Source organism: Lissotriton vulgaris, chromosome 5, assembly GCF_964263255.1.
Source record: "Lissotriton vulgaris chromosome 5, aLisVul1.2, whole genome shotgun sequence".
Taxonomy (NCBI): Eukaryota; Metazoa; Chordata; class Amphibia; order Caudata; family Salamandridae; genus Lissotriton; species Lissotriton vulgaris.
In genome coordinates this window covers 1,957,105,330-1,957,123,593 of record NC_141693.1, presented here as the reverse complement: position 1 = coordinate 1,957,123,593, position 18,264 = coordinate 1,957,105,330, and the positions used below count along the sequence as shown (strand labels likewise).

The 18,264-nt window shown below is 48.3% G+C and overlaps 1 protein-coding gene across 1 annotated transcript in view; it reads left to right on the top strand.

Annotated features, from left to right (window-relative positions):
• LOC147717865 (uncharacterized) overlaps positions 1–18,264 on the top strand; it is a 77,788-nt gene that overhangs the window by 26,260 nt on the left and 33,264 nt on the right. The window contains exons 4-5 of the mRNA XM_086920575.1: positions 3,103–3,256; positions 16,465–16,502. Coding sequence (XP_086776701.1) covers positions 3,103–3,256; positions 16,465–16,502 — 192 coding nt within the window. The remainder of the gene's footprint in view (positions 1–3,102; positions 3,257–16,464; positions 16,503–18,264) is intronic.

The window sequence follows — 18,264 nt, the reverse complement described above, 5'->3', positions numbered from 1 at the left end:
TGTCTGTCTCTCTCTCTCCCTCTCCCTCCCTCTATCTCCCTCTGTCTCCTCGGTCTGTCTCCCTCTGTCTGTCTCCATCTGTCTGTTTCCCTTCTCTCTGTCTCCCTCCCTCTCTGTCTCACTCCCCCCTCGGTCTCACTCCCTCTCTCTCCCTCTGCCTCCCTACTTCTCTCTCCCTCTGCCTGTCTCCCTCCTCCCTCTGTCTGGCCCTGTCTCTATCTGTCTCTGTCTCTCGCTGTCTCTGTCTGTCCCTGTGTCTATCTGTCTCTATCTCTATCTCTGTTTGTCTCTGCCTCTATCTGTCTCTGCCTCTGTCTGTTCCTGTCTCTATCTCTGTCTCTATCACTGTCTGTCTCTGCCTCTATCTGCCTCTATCTGTTTTTGCTTCCATCTGTCTCTGCCTCTATCTGTCTCTGCCTCTAGCTGTCTGTCTGTCCCTGTCACCATCTGTCTATGTCTCTGTCTGTCTCTGCCTCTATCTGTCTGTCTCTTCCTCTGTCGGTCTGCCTCTATCTGTCTCTGTCTGTCCCTGTCTCCATCTGTCTCTGCCTCTATCTGTCTCTGCCTCTACCTGTCTCTGCTTCTACCTGTCTCTATTTGTATCTGCCTCTATCTGCCTCTCTCTATCTGTCTCTATCTCTGTCTCTGTCTCTATCTGTATCCCCATCTATCTGTCTCTGCCTCTAACTATCTCTGCCCCTATTTACAAGATACGACTGCCAAAAGCCTAGTGTAATTCGGGTCTCGGTCAAGTAAGCATAGGAACTACCTAACAGCTGGTGGTCCTTTCTGGGCGCCTAGATGCTCCTTGGAGCGATTGTCGCGCGTTATAAATTGGTATTTACATTACATTTATCTCTACCTCTATCTGTCTCTGTTTGTCCCTGTCTCTATCTGTCCCTTTCTTTCCCTTTCTCTGTCTATCCTTGTGTCTGCCTCTATCTGTTTCTACCTGTCTCTCCCTGCCTCTATCTGTTCCTCCCTGTCTCTATCTGTCTCTGTCTATCTCTATCTGTCTCGAGCTATCCCTGCCTCTATCTGTCTCTGTCTCTGTCTGTCCCGGTCTCTATCTGGCTCTGTCTCAATCTGTCCCTGTCTCTGTCTGTCCCTGTCTTTGTCTATTCTTGTCTCTATCTGCCTGTCCCTGTCTCTATCTCTGTCTGCCTCTGTCTATTTCTATCTCTGTCTCTGTGTCTCTATTTGTCTCAATGCCTCTATCTGTCACCTCTATCTGTCTCTGTCCAAACAGGAAGCTTCCCAAAACGCCCTTTTAAAAGTCAGCTGGGAAAGCGCTTACAGCTGACTATTAAAGAGCTTTTTGGGAAGCTTTCTGAAGGTGCCCTGCCGTCACGGAGGCCGGCAGTCAACACAGAAGATGGCCGCACCAGCATACGTAATGAATGCCTATTTATTACGTATTCACTACGCATGCTCCTGCAGTCATCTTCTGTGTTTACTGCCGGCTGTGGAAACTGCAAGGCAAGGTCCCCGGACCACCAGTGAACACGTGCCGGGCCGCAGGCGGCCCGTACTATGAGTACCAGCGGTATATAGGATAGCTAACATGATATACATAATCTACCATACCTATAACACCTAACTTACTATACGTAAGTTACCTTCCATTCCTGCCATCTCTACTCTACCATGTCTCGCTTCATACCACCTCTGCAGTGCATGGACTTTAGACCTGCCCTGAGATGGTGGTTTCTGGAAAAATGGCTTGCGATTCTCATGGGACCCCTAGTAAAAGCCTAGGGTACCGAAGCCTGCTACACAACTGTCTAACTAGAAGTACCTCCAGTAATAGCCTAGGGTGTTGCAACCTGCATTGGGACATGGAAAAATGCAGATGCATTGCTTCTTAAAAAGAGCAAGACCTGTTGGCTTTGCCAATGCTATTTTATTTTCCTCTTGTGATCAATTTGCCTCCTGATGCTTCTTCCTTCCCCTTATCTAGGGTCACCTACACTTAGTTACAAAGATGTTACTGTTTTACTGCTACCTCCTTCGCCTCACTTTCAAAATGGTTGCTACCTGCGGGTGATATTTTGCTGCCACAAGCAGGGCTGGTTTTAGCGCTGGTGGTGCCCCATGCGACTATGTTTGGTGGCACCCTCCAATCACCACCTTCTCCATGAATTATCTCACTGCCACCATTGAACAGAGCCCCTCACGTCTCCATAACCACTCTCTCTCTCGCATGCTTTTCTTTTGTTTTATAGCGCTACTCGTACCTGTGTAGGGTGTCAGAGCACTTTACATCACACACAAGTTGCATAGAGACAACGATTCACATGTATGTAAATCAGTGTATATGAAATGTTACATAAGAAAGATGATCACATGGTATAGGAGTCACATGTCATCTGTATTGGTGGACAGTATAATTTAAGGTGAGTTGATCTAGAAAAGCACAAACTCCTAATTTAAAACGTACCACCATGGTCAGGGGTTGTCTTCATTCATAAGAATTGATTTTACCCAAATGAACCATTTTTGCAAAATTAGGATAATGAAAGACTGGAGAGAAAATCACAATGCTCTTATTTATACCTTGCAGTTTGCATGCAGCTCTTTGATGACATTTAATAGCTCACTGTTCTATGTTAGGAACTTAGGATTTTAATTTATTAATTGAAAGTAACAAAAGGATCTCCCCTGCAAAATCAGTACCCCACTGAACTATTGACATCATATTTACTCCTGTGATCTGCATGCTATGTGTGCTTTGAGGCAAGCATATTAATCCTCTGCGCTACTTTATGATGAGTCAAAACTGCCACTAGACAAAAGTTATCTCTCTCCAGCAGGTCCATCAATCACCAGAGTTATCGTGACATTTTTATTGTTGCTTGGAAATTGCTGGAGGCAAGGAATGCTGCAGCAGGTGCTTTTAATTCCACAATATGTTTGAAAACATCGCACCTCCACCCCTAAAGTCAGCGCCCGGTGCGGTGTCACCAGTCATGCTACCCTACAAGCTCCTTTATCCCTGGTTCTTAGGATGTAACTGTTGCCCTAGTCCTTTCAGCCAGCTTTACTCCTCTGAATGTTATACATGTTCACTTGACTACACTCTTGTCCCCCCCTGTCTGACAGAGGCAGACATCAGCGCCCTTTGTGAAGCTGGGGCTGCTGCCCACATTCGAAACTGGGACTTCCTGAAAGTAGTCTTTGCGTCTTGTGCCACTGTGGAACTGTGTATCATCGTCACTCTGGCTGTGGCCCTGCTAGCCCCGAAGAAACAGAAAACGTGAGTGTTTCATCCTTCGTTACCATTGGACAGATCCAGGGTATAGGGGATGGTGTAGGATTCTGAGGGTAGGCGTTTCCTCTGATTCATTCACTTTAAAAACTTCAGTAAATATTTTTCTTGTGAAATTTCCACATCACCCAAGTCTTGTAGTACAAGTTGTTCAATACAGGCACGGGAGGATGATGACCGCTTTTACAGAAAATGTAACAGGTGGACTCAAATGGGAAGTACCTTCACTGAGACAAAATTCTACAATTAGCAATTTAAAAAAATATTCAAGACAATTCTAGAAACTTTTATGGATGTTTTAAAAAAGAATGAATACTACTGAATGGTAAATTAACATTTTTTTCATACCAAATCTGTATACTTTCGAAAGATATTTTCCATTTACTATATATTATTTTTACTTTGAAAGTGGCAAGTAACACATAAAAATATTAAGTAACTATGACAGCATGTACTACCATCAGATGTTAACTTACTTGCACTTTAAAAAAACATTTTAAAATAATGATTAGTTTTAAAAATAAACCAATGCAGATTTATAAAGACTTGCACTTTGTAGGAAATTGTGCAAAAGCTGATCAAACCTTTGAAAATTGTTTGGTAGACTTTTCTTTAAAGAATTTATTATTTTATTAAATTTGAAGACTGCTGTACACCATTTGTAAAGTATTTCCACATGTGTTCAGTGGAATCCTAAGTAATTTGCTTATCGCATGCAAGTGCTAAAATATTTACTTGTTTATTCAATGAATCTATATCAATGTCTTACATAATAATGCACATTTTATTAAAATAATTTCTTCACATAGTTGTAAGTGTCTTACGCAACCTTTTAATAAATCCTGGCTGGCTATTTAAATTTCATTTGTGCACTTCCGTTAAAGATTTTAAATCACAGATTTTGACAATAAAATTTATCGACACAAAGAAATATAATAGTGAACATATTTTTGTCAGAAAATACATTTCTCATATTATAATTGTTTAGATAAATTCAAAGGATTCTCATTTTAGGTCTGGATTTACTTCATAGCTGGCTGCAGACGTACTGGTAATAGTTTTTTAAAATATCTAAAGAGTGGGCTTTGACTGCACCTTGGGGAGTATTACTTTCTCACCTCATGCTATTGTCTTTTTGGTGTATTGTGCCGCCATCCCACTAAAATAAACGAGGGGCTATTTTACACCTGCAAAATACACTCAATCACACTGTTTTATCATTCAATACTTTATCTCGAATAAGTTTTCTATGAAGAAAGCAATCCTTATTTACATTTTTTCCAGCATTGGCAAAGCCAGAAGGGCAGCCTTTAACGTGAGAAACTGAATTTGTGCATGCAACTAATGTGAACACATTTTGTTAATAACTATGGTCACACATGTTGGCACATTAAAGCAAGATTTATTCGCTCTGCCAATGCCTGTTCGTTTTCTTTTTTCTCTTTTTTTTTTCAAAACTGGTTTTATTGAATCGCAGAGATAAACATCTACAGCGCTCCGAACCCCGGAGGGACTGCGACGACAATCATGGGTCATGTTATGCGATACATTTAATGAAACAGTGCCCTTCCCCTCCCCCCCCTAACTACCCGGCCACCCCCCCCCCCCCTCCCGGTCCTGCAACATTCCGCCTCCCAACACTGCTCTGAAGAGCATACAATCCAACATAAAAAGAATCAAGCCTCAATATGCCCCCTACATCTGCCCCTCCTCGCTCCGTGGCGGCGGCAGGGGCTCGAGCCACAATCCCCTGTAGTCCGCCCACCTCTTCCATATCTTATAGTGTTTTGTGGGACAGCCCCTGGCCTCGAACACCGGCCTCTCCAGTCCCATGCAGAAGTCCATGCCTTTTTTCCACCCGACCACCTTAGGAGCCCCAGGTTCCTTCCAGGCCTGGGCCACATCACGTTTGGCCAGCGTGAGTCCCAATAATAACCAGTGCCGCTTGTACACATTCCCACCTACCCCTTCAAGCACATGGAGCAGGCCTAATTTCGCCGTGCGAGGGAGCTCCCACCCCAGCACCTCCGACAAACAATCCCACACACCCTTCCAGAACCGCGCCAGTCCACCACATTCCCACACTGTATGCAACAGGGTACCAACCTCATGACCGCATCGCAAGCACGCCGGGGACTCAATCAACCCTGCCTTCCACAATCTCTCTCTGGTGTAGTATGTACGGTGCAAGTATTTGAATTGTATGAGCCGTAGACGATTTGCTATTGCTGCTCCCCTGGGGGACTCCAGAGCCTCCCGCCAGTCCTCCTCCTCCAGTTCTCCCACGTCTCGTTCCCATCGCTCTCTTAGAGGCTGTAGGTCCGATGAGCAGTGTGTCACTAATGTTTGGTATATTTTGGAAATTTTATGTTCCTCCAAGTCCCCCATAAAGACTTTTGCTTCTATCGGGCTGAATTCGGGTAGCGTGGCCAAGCCCTCCAGCGCAGGAGCCAAAGCATGTCTAAACTGCAGGTAGCGAAAAAAACTGGGTGCGGGGCATATCAAATTCTGCACTAAGATCCTGAAAGGACTTAAGCGTGGTGCCTCTAAGGACCTGGCCCAGGGTGGAAATTCCTATCAAGTCCCAACTCTTGAATCCTGAAAGGGACATCAGAGCCAGCAGTTGCCCGTTATGCCAGAGCGGGGTCTCCCCAGTCAACTTACCCCACCATCCCATGCGGCGCAGCGCCTGCCGCCATATCTGGAACACCACTTGCGTTACACTAGGCAGCCTCTTACGCAGCTGGGATGAGTATAAGACCGTGTGAAGGGGATCAGGCTCCATCAGGAAGCGCTCCAGGGCATACGCCGGGTCCCCCCCGTCACAGTACCACCAGTCATTCAGGACCACCAGATGCGAAGCCTGGTAATACGACAGAATATCCGAAGTCGCTAACCCTCCGCAATATGTGGATAGAAAGCAGGTTCGCAGCGCTACCCTAGCCGCGCCACCGGCCCACAAAAAGCGACCAAGAGCCGAGTTGACCAGCCGGAACCACTGCGGCGGAATCGGGAATGGGTGGTTCTGTAGTTGGTATAACATTCTGGGGAGGGCCACCATCTTGAAGATGGCTGACCTTCCATAAATATTAAGAGGCATGCGGGACCCGCATTTCATTTCCTGTTGCACTTTGTCCCACACAGGAACCATGTTGCGCTCCCAAGCTATGGTCGGCACAGTCGTCAGGAACACTCCCAAATATTTGAGGCCCCCGACGGCTCGCTGCAAAGTCGAGGCCCACGACCCAACTTCGAAGTGGCTACCCAAAGTCCACAAAGTGGATTTCTGCGGTTTCAAGCAGAGCCCGGAGACCTCGCCAAAGATTCTCATAATGTCCAGGACCCGTGGCCCAGAGCGATTCACATTGGTAAGGAAGAACAGGACATCATCAGCATAAAGCACGATTCTGTCCGACGGTCCCGCCTGCCACTCAAACCCCGTCAGCTGTGCATCAATCCGGACCCACGCCGCCAACGGCTCCATTGCCAGAGCAAACAAATAAGGCGAGAGGGGGCACCCCGTCGGGTGCCACGTCCTACCGGGAAGGCGGCCGATACCTCCCCTGCCACCCTCACAGAGGCCGTCAGATCGGTATAGAGAAGCTTAACATAAGACAGAAAGTGGGGCCCCAAGTTGAGGCGCGGAAGGAGGGCAAATAAGTAGTTCCAGCTCAGGGAATCGAAGGCTCTGTCGATATCAGCTAGCAGCAGCGCCGCTTGGCTCCCGGTCTTACTCATCGCTTCCACAGCTACATGGGCTCACCTAATATTGTGTCTCGTCGCCCTGCGGGGCATGAATCCGGCCTGATCTGGATGGACCAACTCTGTTATATAGGGAAGAAGGCAATTCGCGTGTGCTTTAGCAAGTATTTTGGCCTCTATGTTTAGGAGTGAGATTGGCTGATAGGACTCGTGGCGCTCCGGGGGGCGGCCGGGTTTACAGAAGACAACAATCTCTGCATGCCTCCAGTCTGCCGGCAGTAGGCCCTCCTCCCGCGCGGGCCCAACTGTAGATGGTAGCGTTTAAAGAACTCACTCTGGAAACCATTGGGCCCGGGAGCCTTACCAGTATTAAGTTCCCCCAATGCCGTGCCCAATTCATCTGCCGAAAGCGGGGCCTCAAGGAGCTCTCGCACTTCATCAGAGAGCGCACGGGGCGGGAGATCAGCTATAAATTTATCAACGTCAAGGGCCGAGAGAAGGTCCCTCGGGGCACACTGCGCTGCAAAGTAGCCAGCGAAACTGTCCGCAAGCAACTTGGGAGCCGTAATGGAGGCCCCGGTATCATCTCGAAGACCCGGCAAGTCCTGTGCCTGAAACACCCTCTGGCAGAGCCTATGAAGCATGGTGCTGAACTTGTCGCCCCATTGATAAATCCTACTCCTGGTCGCCAGCCAGATCTTGCGGGCCTCGTCTAGCTGGAGAGAGGCGTACGTCTGTTGCGCCAGCAACAGTTGCCCTACGTCTTCCAAGCGGTTTGCCACCCCACATTGAGTTTCGAACCGCTCCACCTCCGCCGCCGCCCGCACCAATTCCTCCCGTCGTTTGCGCTGTGCTGCCGCACACCAGGTTATGTCCACCCCGCGCAGCGTGGGCTTCATAGCCTCCCAAACCGCCCGTGGATCAGAGACCGAGCCCAGATTGTCCTCCCAGTACTGGGCAATAGCCACTTCTAAATGTTGTTGATACTCCTCTCGCTGCAAATGCCAGGCGGAGAGTCTCCACCGGAACGGGCGACTCACCCTGCCGAGGGCGACCTCAACAACTACAGGGGAGTGGTCTGACAGTCCCCGCGGCCAAATAGCCGCTGAGACTACTCTGGAGATAACCGCCGCAGGAACAAATACGTAATCTAGTCACGAAAAGGAGCGGTGGACCGCTGAGACGTAAGAATATTCCCTCTTGTGCGGATGGAGATATCGCCATGAGTCTACCCAGTTCAAACTATTTACCATGTCGTACAATTTAGTGGGGGTATCAACAGCGGGATCTCCCCTAAGTCTGAGGCGATCAAGCCGACACTGCATGACATTGTTCCAGTCTCCCCCAATCACCGCAAGACTCTCAGGTATCTCCGCCCATATTGTGAAGAGTTTTTCGATAAGGGCCCACTGCAGCGGGGGTGGAGCATAGACGCTCCCTAGGACCACGGAGTCTGAGCCGACCATCCCATGTACAAAGACATACCTGCCCTGGGGGTCTATCCAGTGTTTGGTGTGTGAAAAAGCCAGCCTACGATGTATCAGCAAAGCCCCCCCCCCTAGAACCCCTCCCAAAGCCCGCATGGTAAACCTGGTCATAACCATATCTCTGTAGGCTCAGTGCTTTGTTACCCATGAGGTGTGTTTCTTGCAGCATCATGACATCGACATTCTCTTTCTTCCCCTGTCGCAACACCGCTCCCCGCTTAATCTTGTCAAGCACACCCCTCACATTCCAGCTCATCACTCTCATGAGGGCACCTAGTTGCGCCCGCCTCGGGTTTTCAGCCCCCATCTAAGCGCCGGTGAATTCGTACAGCAGGCAAGAGGCTTAGCAAATGTGAACACCACAGCAGCATCTTTCGAGACAATCGTGAGCAGGACCCCTCCACCCCCCCTCCTCCCTCAGTCCCTGACCCCCCTACCCCAACTGTAGTCAACATCCCACAACTCCCCTCCCGCCCCCACCCCATACCTCAATGAACAATGAAGTACCTGTCGCGGTGAAGCTCAGCTCCCGCCCCCAACTTGAGACAGACAGCCGACCCCACCAATTGACCCCCATCGCAACCCAGAACCCCTTAACAACTAAACCAACAGAGGGGCCAAGTCCGCCCTCCGTAAGCAGTCCCCCCACCCGAGTCCCAAAACTGTAAAGTTACTTGTACAAGGATGTCTTGGCTTCGATCTGCCACAGCTGTTCACAAAAGGGGGGAGCAAGTCAACTCCCCATTAAGCGCAATAGAGCCCTCGCCTGGCGTTGTGGAAGCTAAGACGCCGGATCCTGAGAGCCTGGAGCCCCAGTAGTCACCGCTGCCAAGTCCCCTGCGGATGAGTTGTTCTTTGTGCGGGACCTCCAATTACTTCTGCTGCGCGACCTCCGCGGAGTCCAAGGGGGCCCGGCCGTGGAGGAGTCCGAGTCCCAACCCGGGGGGGGGGGGTGTGCACTCGAATGCGGACTGTCTCGTCAGTCCAGGCGAAGACCTCCTCCGGGGTATTGAAGAACAGAGTCCTGGATTGGAACACCACCCGCAGGCGGGCCGGATAGAGCAGGGCGTATTGAATGTGCAGACCTCGCAGCTTCGCTTTAGCTTCAGTGAAGGATTGGCGCTGCTTCTGCACTAGCTTGGTGTAGTCCGGAAAAATTAGGATCTTATGGTTGTCATAGAGCAGAGGGTCCTTCGGACAAGCTTGGCGCAGAATCATGTCGCGGTCGTGATAGTTCAGGAGTTTGGCTATCACTGGCCTAGGGCGTTCTCCTACCGGTGGCTTCTGTGTTAGCGCCCTGTGTGCCCGTTCGACGATAAAGCAGCGCGATAATGATTCTGGCGGCATCCAACTTTCTATCCACGTGGTCAGGAAGGCCTCCATGTCACCCTTCTCGCAATCTTCTGGAAAACCCACAAAACGTAGGTTATTCCGTCGGGCGCGCCCTTCCGCGTCCTCTGCCCTCAGAGTAAGGCCCCTCTGGATGCCCTCCATGTTAGCCACCTTCTTCTTGAGGGTCGCAACATCGTCCTCCACCCCAGTGATCCTCGTTCGGCCTCCGATATGCGGGCCACTGCGTTGCGCAGGTCCTGGCGCAGCAGCGTTACGTCCGCCCCGACCGCTCCAATTTTGGCATCCAACATGTCCCGGGATTGCGTTATCGCCGCCATGAGGGTAGCATTGTCCGGGACCGGCGCAGGGGGACCCCCAGCCGCTCCGGCCCCCCCCGGCGGGCCTGTAAATTTGTCTATGGTGCCCTGTTTGGAGGAGTGGCCGCTATTTCCTCCCCTCGTCATGGCGGCCAGGAAATGCAAAGATGAGGCCCAAACTGTGAACTATAGGGCTGACAATATGCAAGAGGCCCCTCCTTGGCCGAGACTCACCACTGCCTTGGGCACCACACCCCTGCGTTCCGACCACACCATCACCAGGTGTGTCTCTTTCCAGCCTCCAGCCAGTGAGCCCACGTCAGAATCGATTCCACGGGTGTTGCTCCGCAGGGCACCACTGGCCTGCAGTCCCACTCCACCAAGGCCGGCTTTAGCCCCCACGGGACCAGTGCACCGCAGGGCAGTATGTCGCCAGGTCCCCGTCTCCCCCACTGTGTAGCGGGATCCGTCCCGTGGCCCCGCAGCAGGTCTGTGGCGGGGGGCGGGGGGGTGGCGTTTTTTTTTTTCAAAAGTACCGTGCACCACTGGGGGGAAAACGCTGGTTCAATGCCCCTTTGCCAAGTGTCTCACACCCCCCCCCACTCGAGCAGCACCACAGAACTCCACCCTGCCACAGGAGAAGGTACTCGGAGGGGGGGGAAGCCAAATCGCGCCTCCAGGGGAGAACGGAGGGGGCTCTTCACCGCTTCAAAGAGCGGCCGCCGCAGCCCCGCGGCAGCCTGCCCAGCCGCCGATTCGGCCCGTAAGCCTGGTGATTGCGTGGGGCGGGGGCCTCCAGTTGATCGTCCACTGCCCCCCCGATGCGCGACCCAGGTACCTCCTCCGCCGCTGCCTCTGTAATCGATGTGACCAGGTCCGGCTCCTTCCTCCACGGCTCGCCGGCCGCATCTCACTTCCGGTCCGTTTGTTCGCGGACGAGAGCCCCGGCCTCACCCGTGGGCACAGGCCCCTCCACGCCGGGGCCCAGGACACCGCGCAGCAAGCCCCTGCAGCCCTCAATCGGTCACCGCTGCTCCGCCGCCGTGTCTGGTAGGCGAATCTGTCAGTCCGGGCTGATTTCGGGCAGGGGAACCAGAGGATATCTGCAGGATAAGAGCTTGGCGGGACGGAGCTCTCTCAGGCTGCGTCCGCCATGTACGCCGCCTCGGCCATGCCCCCCGTTCGTTTTCTTTTTTAACAAACTTTTTTTATTGGTTTTTAAAGGCAAAATGTTTTACAAGAGAATGTCAGTATTACATCAAGCCACCATTGAATCAGAAGCTAATAGGAGTTTCAGATCACCATATGTAATTGACGGTTACAATCCAAAATACATAAAGCAATGAATGGTACACCAACAATTATCAAGTAATGCATTAGTGAATACTGGAAGCACCCTTTTCTTTAGATAAGAGACCTATGAACACAAACAAATTGTATAAGGAAAAAATAAAAAATATATTGCAATAGGCATGGGGGAAGTAGTGGATATGGTAAGTATCGAGTAGGGTTCCGGTCTTGTGTGTGGGGGATGTAATTGCTTGACATGATCCAGCACATGTCAAAGTTAACATAGCAGTGGGAATTATTATATCACGAAGTGCCCTTGTGTGGGTGTAGCAGGAGAAGAGCAGGAATCCCCGTGAAAGGAATTGTACCAGGGGTCCCCATACATAATCAAAACATTTCCAAGTATCAGCTAGAATGTCAACCATAGGTTCCATTGTAAGGGCTTGCATAAGTCGAATATGCCATTGGGACATGTAAAGGGCCTTGGCTTTTTACCATGCTGCGGGTTATCTTAGCCGCAACCAAGCAAAGACACAGCATTGAATGATCTCCCAGAGTTTGTCGCTTGAGGGCAGGATCTTGGAAGCCCAAGAGAACAAACTCCTGGGTACAGATTTGATTTGATTTGATTTGATTTTTAGATTTATAGAGAGCAGCGAAAAGCCTGGAGGCGATTAGGTAATCCAATATTTCTTTTATTTGCCCTGGGATATTGGTACAGTAAGGCTGTATGGTTGGACAGGCCCACCAGACATGCAGAAAGTCTCCCAACAGTCCACACCCCTCTCCGGCATCAGTCTGATGTATTTGGGAGAATTTTCCAGAGTTTCTCTGGGTGTAGGTACCAGTCAGAGAGGACTTTGTAGTGTGCTTTACGTAGACCCATGGAGCGATTAAAGCGAGAAATCTCATGGTATAGCGTGCGCCATTGCTTGGCTTCGATGTTGATCCCTAGTGACTGCTCCCATAAGAAAATGTGACGAGGAGTAGGGGTGGAGCTGGTGGACATTAGGAGTGTATATAAGAATGAAATACAACACCTAGTTGCCCCAGCTGTCCATAGAAAACACTCTATAGCAAGTAATTATCTAGTGGCAGCTAGTCATGATGGTGGCTGTAACACCCAGTGTTTTAGTTGAGTAATAGGATACATTTCTGATGCAGACAAGTTGAAATTATGGCAGCAGTTCTCGAATGTCAGGATGTCCCATCCATGAAATTGTTCAGAGACCGTTAAGCACCCTCTCTCTCGCCAAACGGCAAATGGACCTGGAGTGAGTGCTGGCTGGAAAGCTGTGTTGCAGTGGATAGGTGTGTATATAGTGGGAAGGTTTGTCAACCCACGTGATCTGTTACCGCATCCCTCACTTTTAACATGGCGGTGCTGGGAATGTTTGGATAGGCATTGTGTGGACGGTGGCATCTAAGCTTCCACAGGACATTCCAAATCATTCTGCCACTACCACCTTCTCCATATGCAGCCAATGTTTATCGGATTCTTTAAGGGACCATTCTGATATAACTCAGAGTTGGGCTGCTCTATAGTAAGATAGCAAGTCTGGCAATGCTAGGCCACCTGCCTCCCTGGGAATCATCAGACGTTTGTGGGGGAGTAGGGCTCTACGGCCCTGCCAAATGAAATTTATTATCATTGAGCAGGCTACAAAGAAAAATGTTCTATCTACTTCAATCGGGAGCCCCTGGAAGAGATGCGTGAAAGTACAGCCATTTTTACCGCATTGATGCGACCTAGCCAAGTGAGATATACCAGCACCTGCTTTAAATAGATCTGCTACTGTAGGGTGATCTTTATACCTTAGTAAATTATTTATTTTTCACCCCGTGGTCCACATGATTTCTTTGTACATACAAAAGACATGGGCCGATTTAAAGTTTGGTCGACAGAGTTATCAGTCGCAAATGCAATGGAGTATCCTGTCTGCCAAACTGATGATCCTCCTGCCTTATATAGGATTGAGACGACCACCACCTTTCGGTCAATGGAGGCCATTTGAGTCTGCCAGTGGAAAGTTTCCACTGACATCCTGACACAGTGTGGGCCATTGGAGTCTATTTAGGGTGGAATGTGTGATTTCCTTGTTTTCTGTCTGTCATTGCCAGATACAATATGGCATAGAGGGACACAAAAAGAAGTAATAACTTTCCAAGGAAAAAAACCTCCTGGGGGTGGAGGCCATTCGTTTTTTGGTTCTTGGTAACAAGCACCCACTTTGACAGATTGTTTTCTAAAAACAAAGAATTATCTAATAGAGTGTTGTATAACTGCCAAAACTAATGCCAGTCATCCTCCAAACTGTTTCTATGTTGACAGGAACCATCATAAAGCTGGTTCCTCCCAAGGTGTAGAGATCACTGCTGGTCCAGCTTATTTCACAATATTTGAATAACCTTTTTGTAATGTAAAGAAAATATGTAGCTTCATATTTTTATTTGATAATTTTACTACATAATAAACAAACATAACCATTTTACTTTAGGTGAGTATTTTTTCAAAATAACATTTTTGAAAATGATTTAAATGTAATATCTTTAATTACATTTTAAAATAATGAAATATGTAATGTACAATTTAGTAAATATTGCAGTAGATGTTTTAACTTGGTTATACCTGGGAAATAAATATATGAAGTGAATTTACTTCAATTTATCAAAACAATGTTCAAACTAATTTTTAAGTTTAATGAACGTTTTTACTTTTGCTATATTTTATAATTGAGAAATCTCCACCCAGGTGGGGCAAACCTCTGTCTTTGTGTGAAAAATGAACAGTAGTAACATTATATTTGTAAATTAGGCTACACCCCTTGAAATCTAGGGGTGGAGAATTGTAAGTCTACACTTTGCAGCAAATTTACACTTACAAAAGATGAATAGCCCGTAGTAGTAAATATACTACACAATATAATAGTACATTTACATGTGAAATTTACTCAGAAGTAAGTTTACCTTTGTGAATAGGCCCTGTAGTGTACATCTTCAGTGAAAATCCAGTGTGTTTCAGTATTGAGCTTTCTGGGGTGTGTCTGCAATTTGACTCCAATATAGTTCATAGCAGTACACCTGTTCAACGAAACAATGTAACTCTAAAGCAATTTAATGATACACAGTTTGTTTGCAGTGTAATTAAAGAGTAGCCCCATTGTAGTTAAGTACCTAGCAGGGTGCATGCAGTGTCATTACAGTTAAGCTTCATTATGGGTCTGAGAATCTGAGCATATTTACAGTGGGACTCCAGTGTGGTGTAGTAAAGAGCAATGTGAGTTCACTGCAACTCCAGTATAGCTCATAGCGAGTAGTATACCTGCAGTGAAAATACAGTACAGTGTAAAGTGATTGCAGAGTATGTTTAGTATTGCTTAGTATGTAACAGTGTATCAGGAGTGTAAATTCAGTGTACTTCTTTACTGAGCAGTGCATTACAGTGTAACTCCAGTATTGTTCATTACCGAACAGTAATTTTGCAGTGTAATGCGGTGCAACTCTGTATATTGCACTGTAAAATGTAGGTATGGTGTATTGCAGAACAGAGCAGCGTGTCTGCAATGCATTTACAGTAAAATGCAACTGTAGTTATGAATTGAGCAAGGTGTCTGTAATGTACCTCCAGTGTGGCTTAGTATTTGACAATTTTAATTATGGGGTCACATTAACTTATGCCCACATTTCTATGTTCACGGATGGAAACGCTGAACCACCATTGGGACGGAGTAAATTACTCTGTTCCCATGACGAAGAGGCCACCTCTCAAATTTATAAATGACCCCCAAGCAGGCGGTCATTTATAAAGCATTGACAGGAAACGCAGTGATGGCAGTTCCTGTCAATGCATCTTACTGTGTGGTGCAGGGTTGTGTCATTTGTGTTATGTATTTATTTTCAAAAAGAAAATCCTGATAAGGGATTTTCTTTCCCAAAAAAACTAAAAATGTATGCTCCCTTGCCATCAGAGTCATCTCCCAAGGCAGGGGAAGGATTATTTACATGTTACTGTCCCTCACTGTCAGGGTTTGCCTCGTGGTGACAGACTGTAAAATAATGGCTACATGTCCACCCATCGCTGATGGCCCCTACTCCTTCGGGCCGTCTGAGAGTTTCAACTATGGCGGTGACGGAGTAGTCAAACCGAAGGCCAACGTACATTTAAATTGGGTGGGCAGACTTTCATGTAGGCGGAATGTATACCCCATCGCCGTTTCAATAGAGTATCTATACCGCCAACATATAAATCGGGCCTTAAGCCCTTAGTGCTTGGTGGTTAGAGATCTGACACCAGCGACTGTAGAGGAACTCAAGAGAACGTATCCGTGTATTCCCTTATGGAACTCAATATCTACAGTGTAATTACAGTTAACTCAGATGAAATACAGAGCAGTGTAAATACAGAATAACCCAGTGTTAAGGGTTATATTTGCAATGAAATTCACTGGTTAAATTGAGTATAGCTCAGTACTATGCAGTTTACCTGCAATATAAGTAGAGTAACTCCAGTTTAGTGGAGTACATTTGAAGTGTAATTGCAGGGTACAAGATGTATGTGCAGTGTACCTCCATTACAGTTTAGTGCAGAGCAGTGTGTACAAAGTAATTTCAGTGTAACTCAACTATGGAACAGCACTGGCCATTGGCTACAAGGTGCATGTGCAGTGATTTCCCATTGCCATATGGTTTGAAGCAGTGTGTCTGCAGTGCAGTTACAGTTTAACTCCAGTATGGGGCACTGTGAAAGAGTGTGTCTGCGGGGTTTGTGCGCTGTAACACCATTGCTGGACAGTAGGGAGCAGTGTCTGTGCAGTGTATGTGCAATGCAAATCCAGGGTAGTGCATTACTCAAGAGTGTGACTGCAGTGCAATTGCAATGTAACAGTAGCGCATCACCAGTGTAACTCCAATGTGTCCTTGTATCTCAAGAGTATGTCCAGTGTTTCTCTTCCCCACTGCTCAGTTATTGCCAGGCGCAGTATCGGACAGGATGCTGGGCACTCTGCCCAGTAGCTGGTGCTTCTGAACACTATTGAGAACATTGTGTATTTTCTTTTTCTTTTCACAGGGAGAAGCCAGGACATACCCCCCTCGATGGTGAAAAAGGTACTGTGCTTAGAGATGTTTGTGATGTTGTGAAAAGGATCCGTTCTGCAGCTTTGGATGAAGAGGGTTCTAATAGAGAACAGTACTGACCCTCTTGGGACAGCATATAAAGTGCTAGAGAGGGTGTGTATTAGAGGTGGGCGGAATGTTTTTTCCGCCCACAGAATTGGCGGAATTTTGGTCATTCCATGTTAGTCTTTAACGCAGGGGTCTGGCCAATTCTGCCAATCATCGATTAGATGTTGCACTTCGGTTGCGGCCACCGCCTCTTCTTGAGGTCACTCGCGAACGACACAAAATAACATTCTTCCTCTTCTTCCTCCGTTGATGAATCTTCCAGGCGATTGGGGATTCTGTCCGTCCGTGATGCTGGAGGATCAGCTGGCGTCAGGTTTCTTACAGCCCCAGTTGGTGGCTTTCTCCCTGTATTCCCTCTTCCTCGTGCACTTCCTCGGCATACACTTGCAAAGTGGTTTGGGATTCCACACTTTGAGCATGACTTTCCTCTTGCCGGCAGCTCTTCAGTGGATGCTCTTCTCTTCCACACCATCCGCATGATGCTCGCTGTGGCACTCTGGTTGGCCATCGGCCTCTCCCTCCCGGGGATGCTGCACGAACTGCGTCAGCCCGCTCTACCTTGACACTGGCCGTTTGATCGTGGTGGGAGGTGAGTGCGGCCTCCATGGCTGTCGCTTGGACATCTGAAAGTTCATGCGAGCGTGCAAGGATTAGTATTTCTTCTAGGGTGATCCTGGGTTGCCGCAGTATAAGGGTCCGCAGTGTCTTGTTGCGACACCCTTGGATAAGCTGCGCTGTCACCTCTTTGGTTTGGTCATCTTCCGTGCAGGTACTTGCTAGTTCCCTGAGGCGCGCATGGTATGTGTCCATCGATTCTCCTTCTCGTTGTCTGGCTTGCCTAAGCTTAAAGCGTTCATAATGAGGGTTGAGTTGGGGGTCAAAGTGAGCATTTAATGCAGTGACGGCAGCATCATAGTTGTTGGCAGCACCAGTGTTTGGGAGATGTTCAAATAGCTTATATATCTCATCACCAGCAAAGTGTAACAACAGTGATCTTTTTACCGCTCCATCTGTTTCTCTTGTGGCTTTGAAGTAATTATTGAGGCGGCCAACCCATACTTCCCACCTTGGGGACGCGGTGGCTGGATCAGCAAGATCACTAAACTGTGGGAGTGCGGTGATCTGGGAATGTACTGGATGCCTCACCACTGGTGGTGCTCCTGGTTGCTGTGTCACAGCCCCTTGCACGTTCGACATACTTCAGTTACTTCCTGGCTTGTGTCTTTGGAGTCTTCCGGTCTTTTCAGGCCCCTTTTCCCCCACTCTGACTGCCTTTCTGGCCTTGGCATTGTGTCTCGTGTGTTGGGCTGCCTCTTGTCGGCTCTTGTGCATGCCGCTGTCTGTTTCTCTGCCTTCACCTTTGCGGGTCACTTGCATTTGCCAATGCTTATTTGGTATGGAAGGGGGGTCACTGCTGTGTGTTCTTATGTTGTTGGGACTGCCTGGCTACTTGTATCCACCCCTGCCTGTTTCTTAGGGGTAGAGTTTCTTATTTATGTTTGCCAATGTTTTTTTGGTGACCTTGCAGCTGCTTGTTTGTTGGTCTGCGTCTGGACTCTGTCGGGGCACCTTAGGTGTGTTTTATTGTCCTTTTGCCTCTCTCCCCGGCTCACTCGGGGGCTTCCCTTCACTCAGGGCTGCTGCGATCTTGCGCTGTGTTTACTCGTGCTTTGAGCGCGTGTTC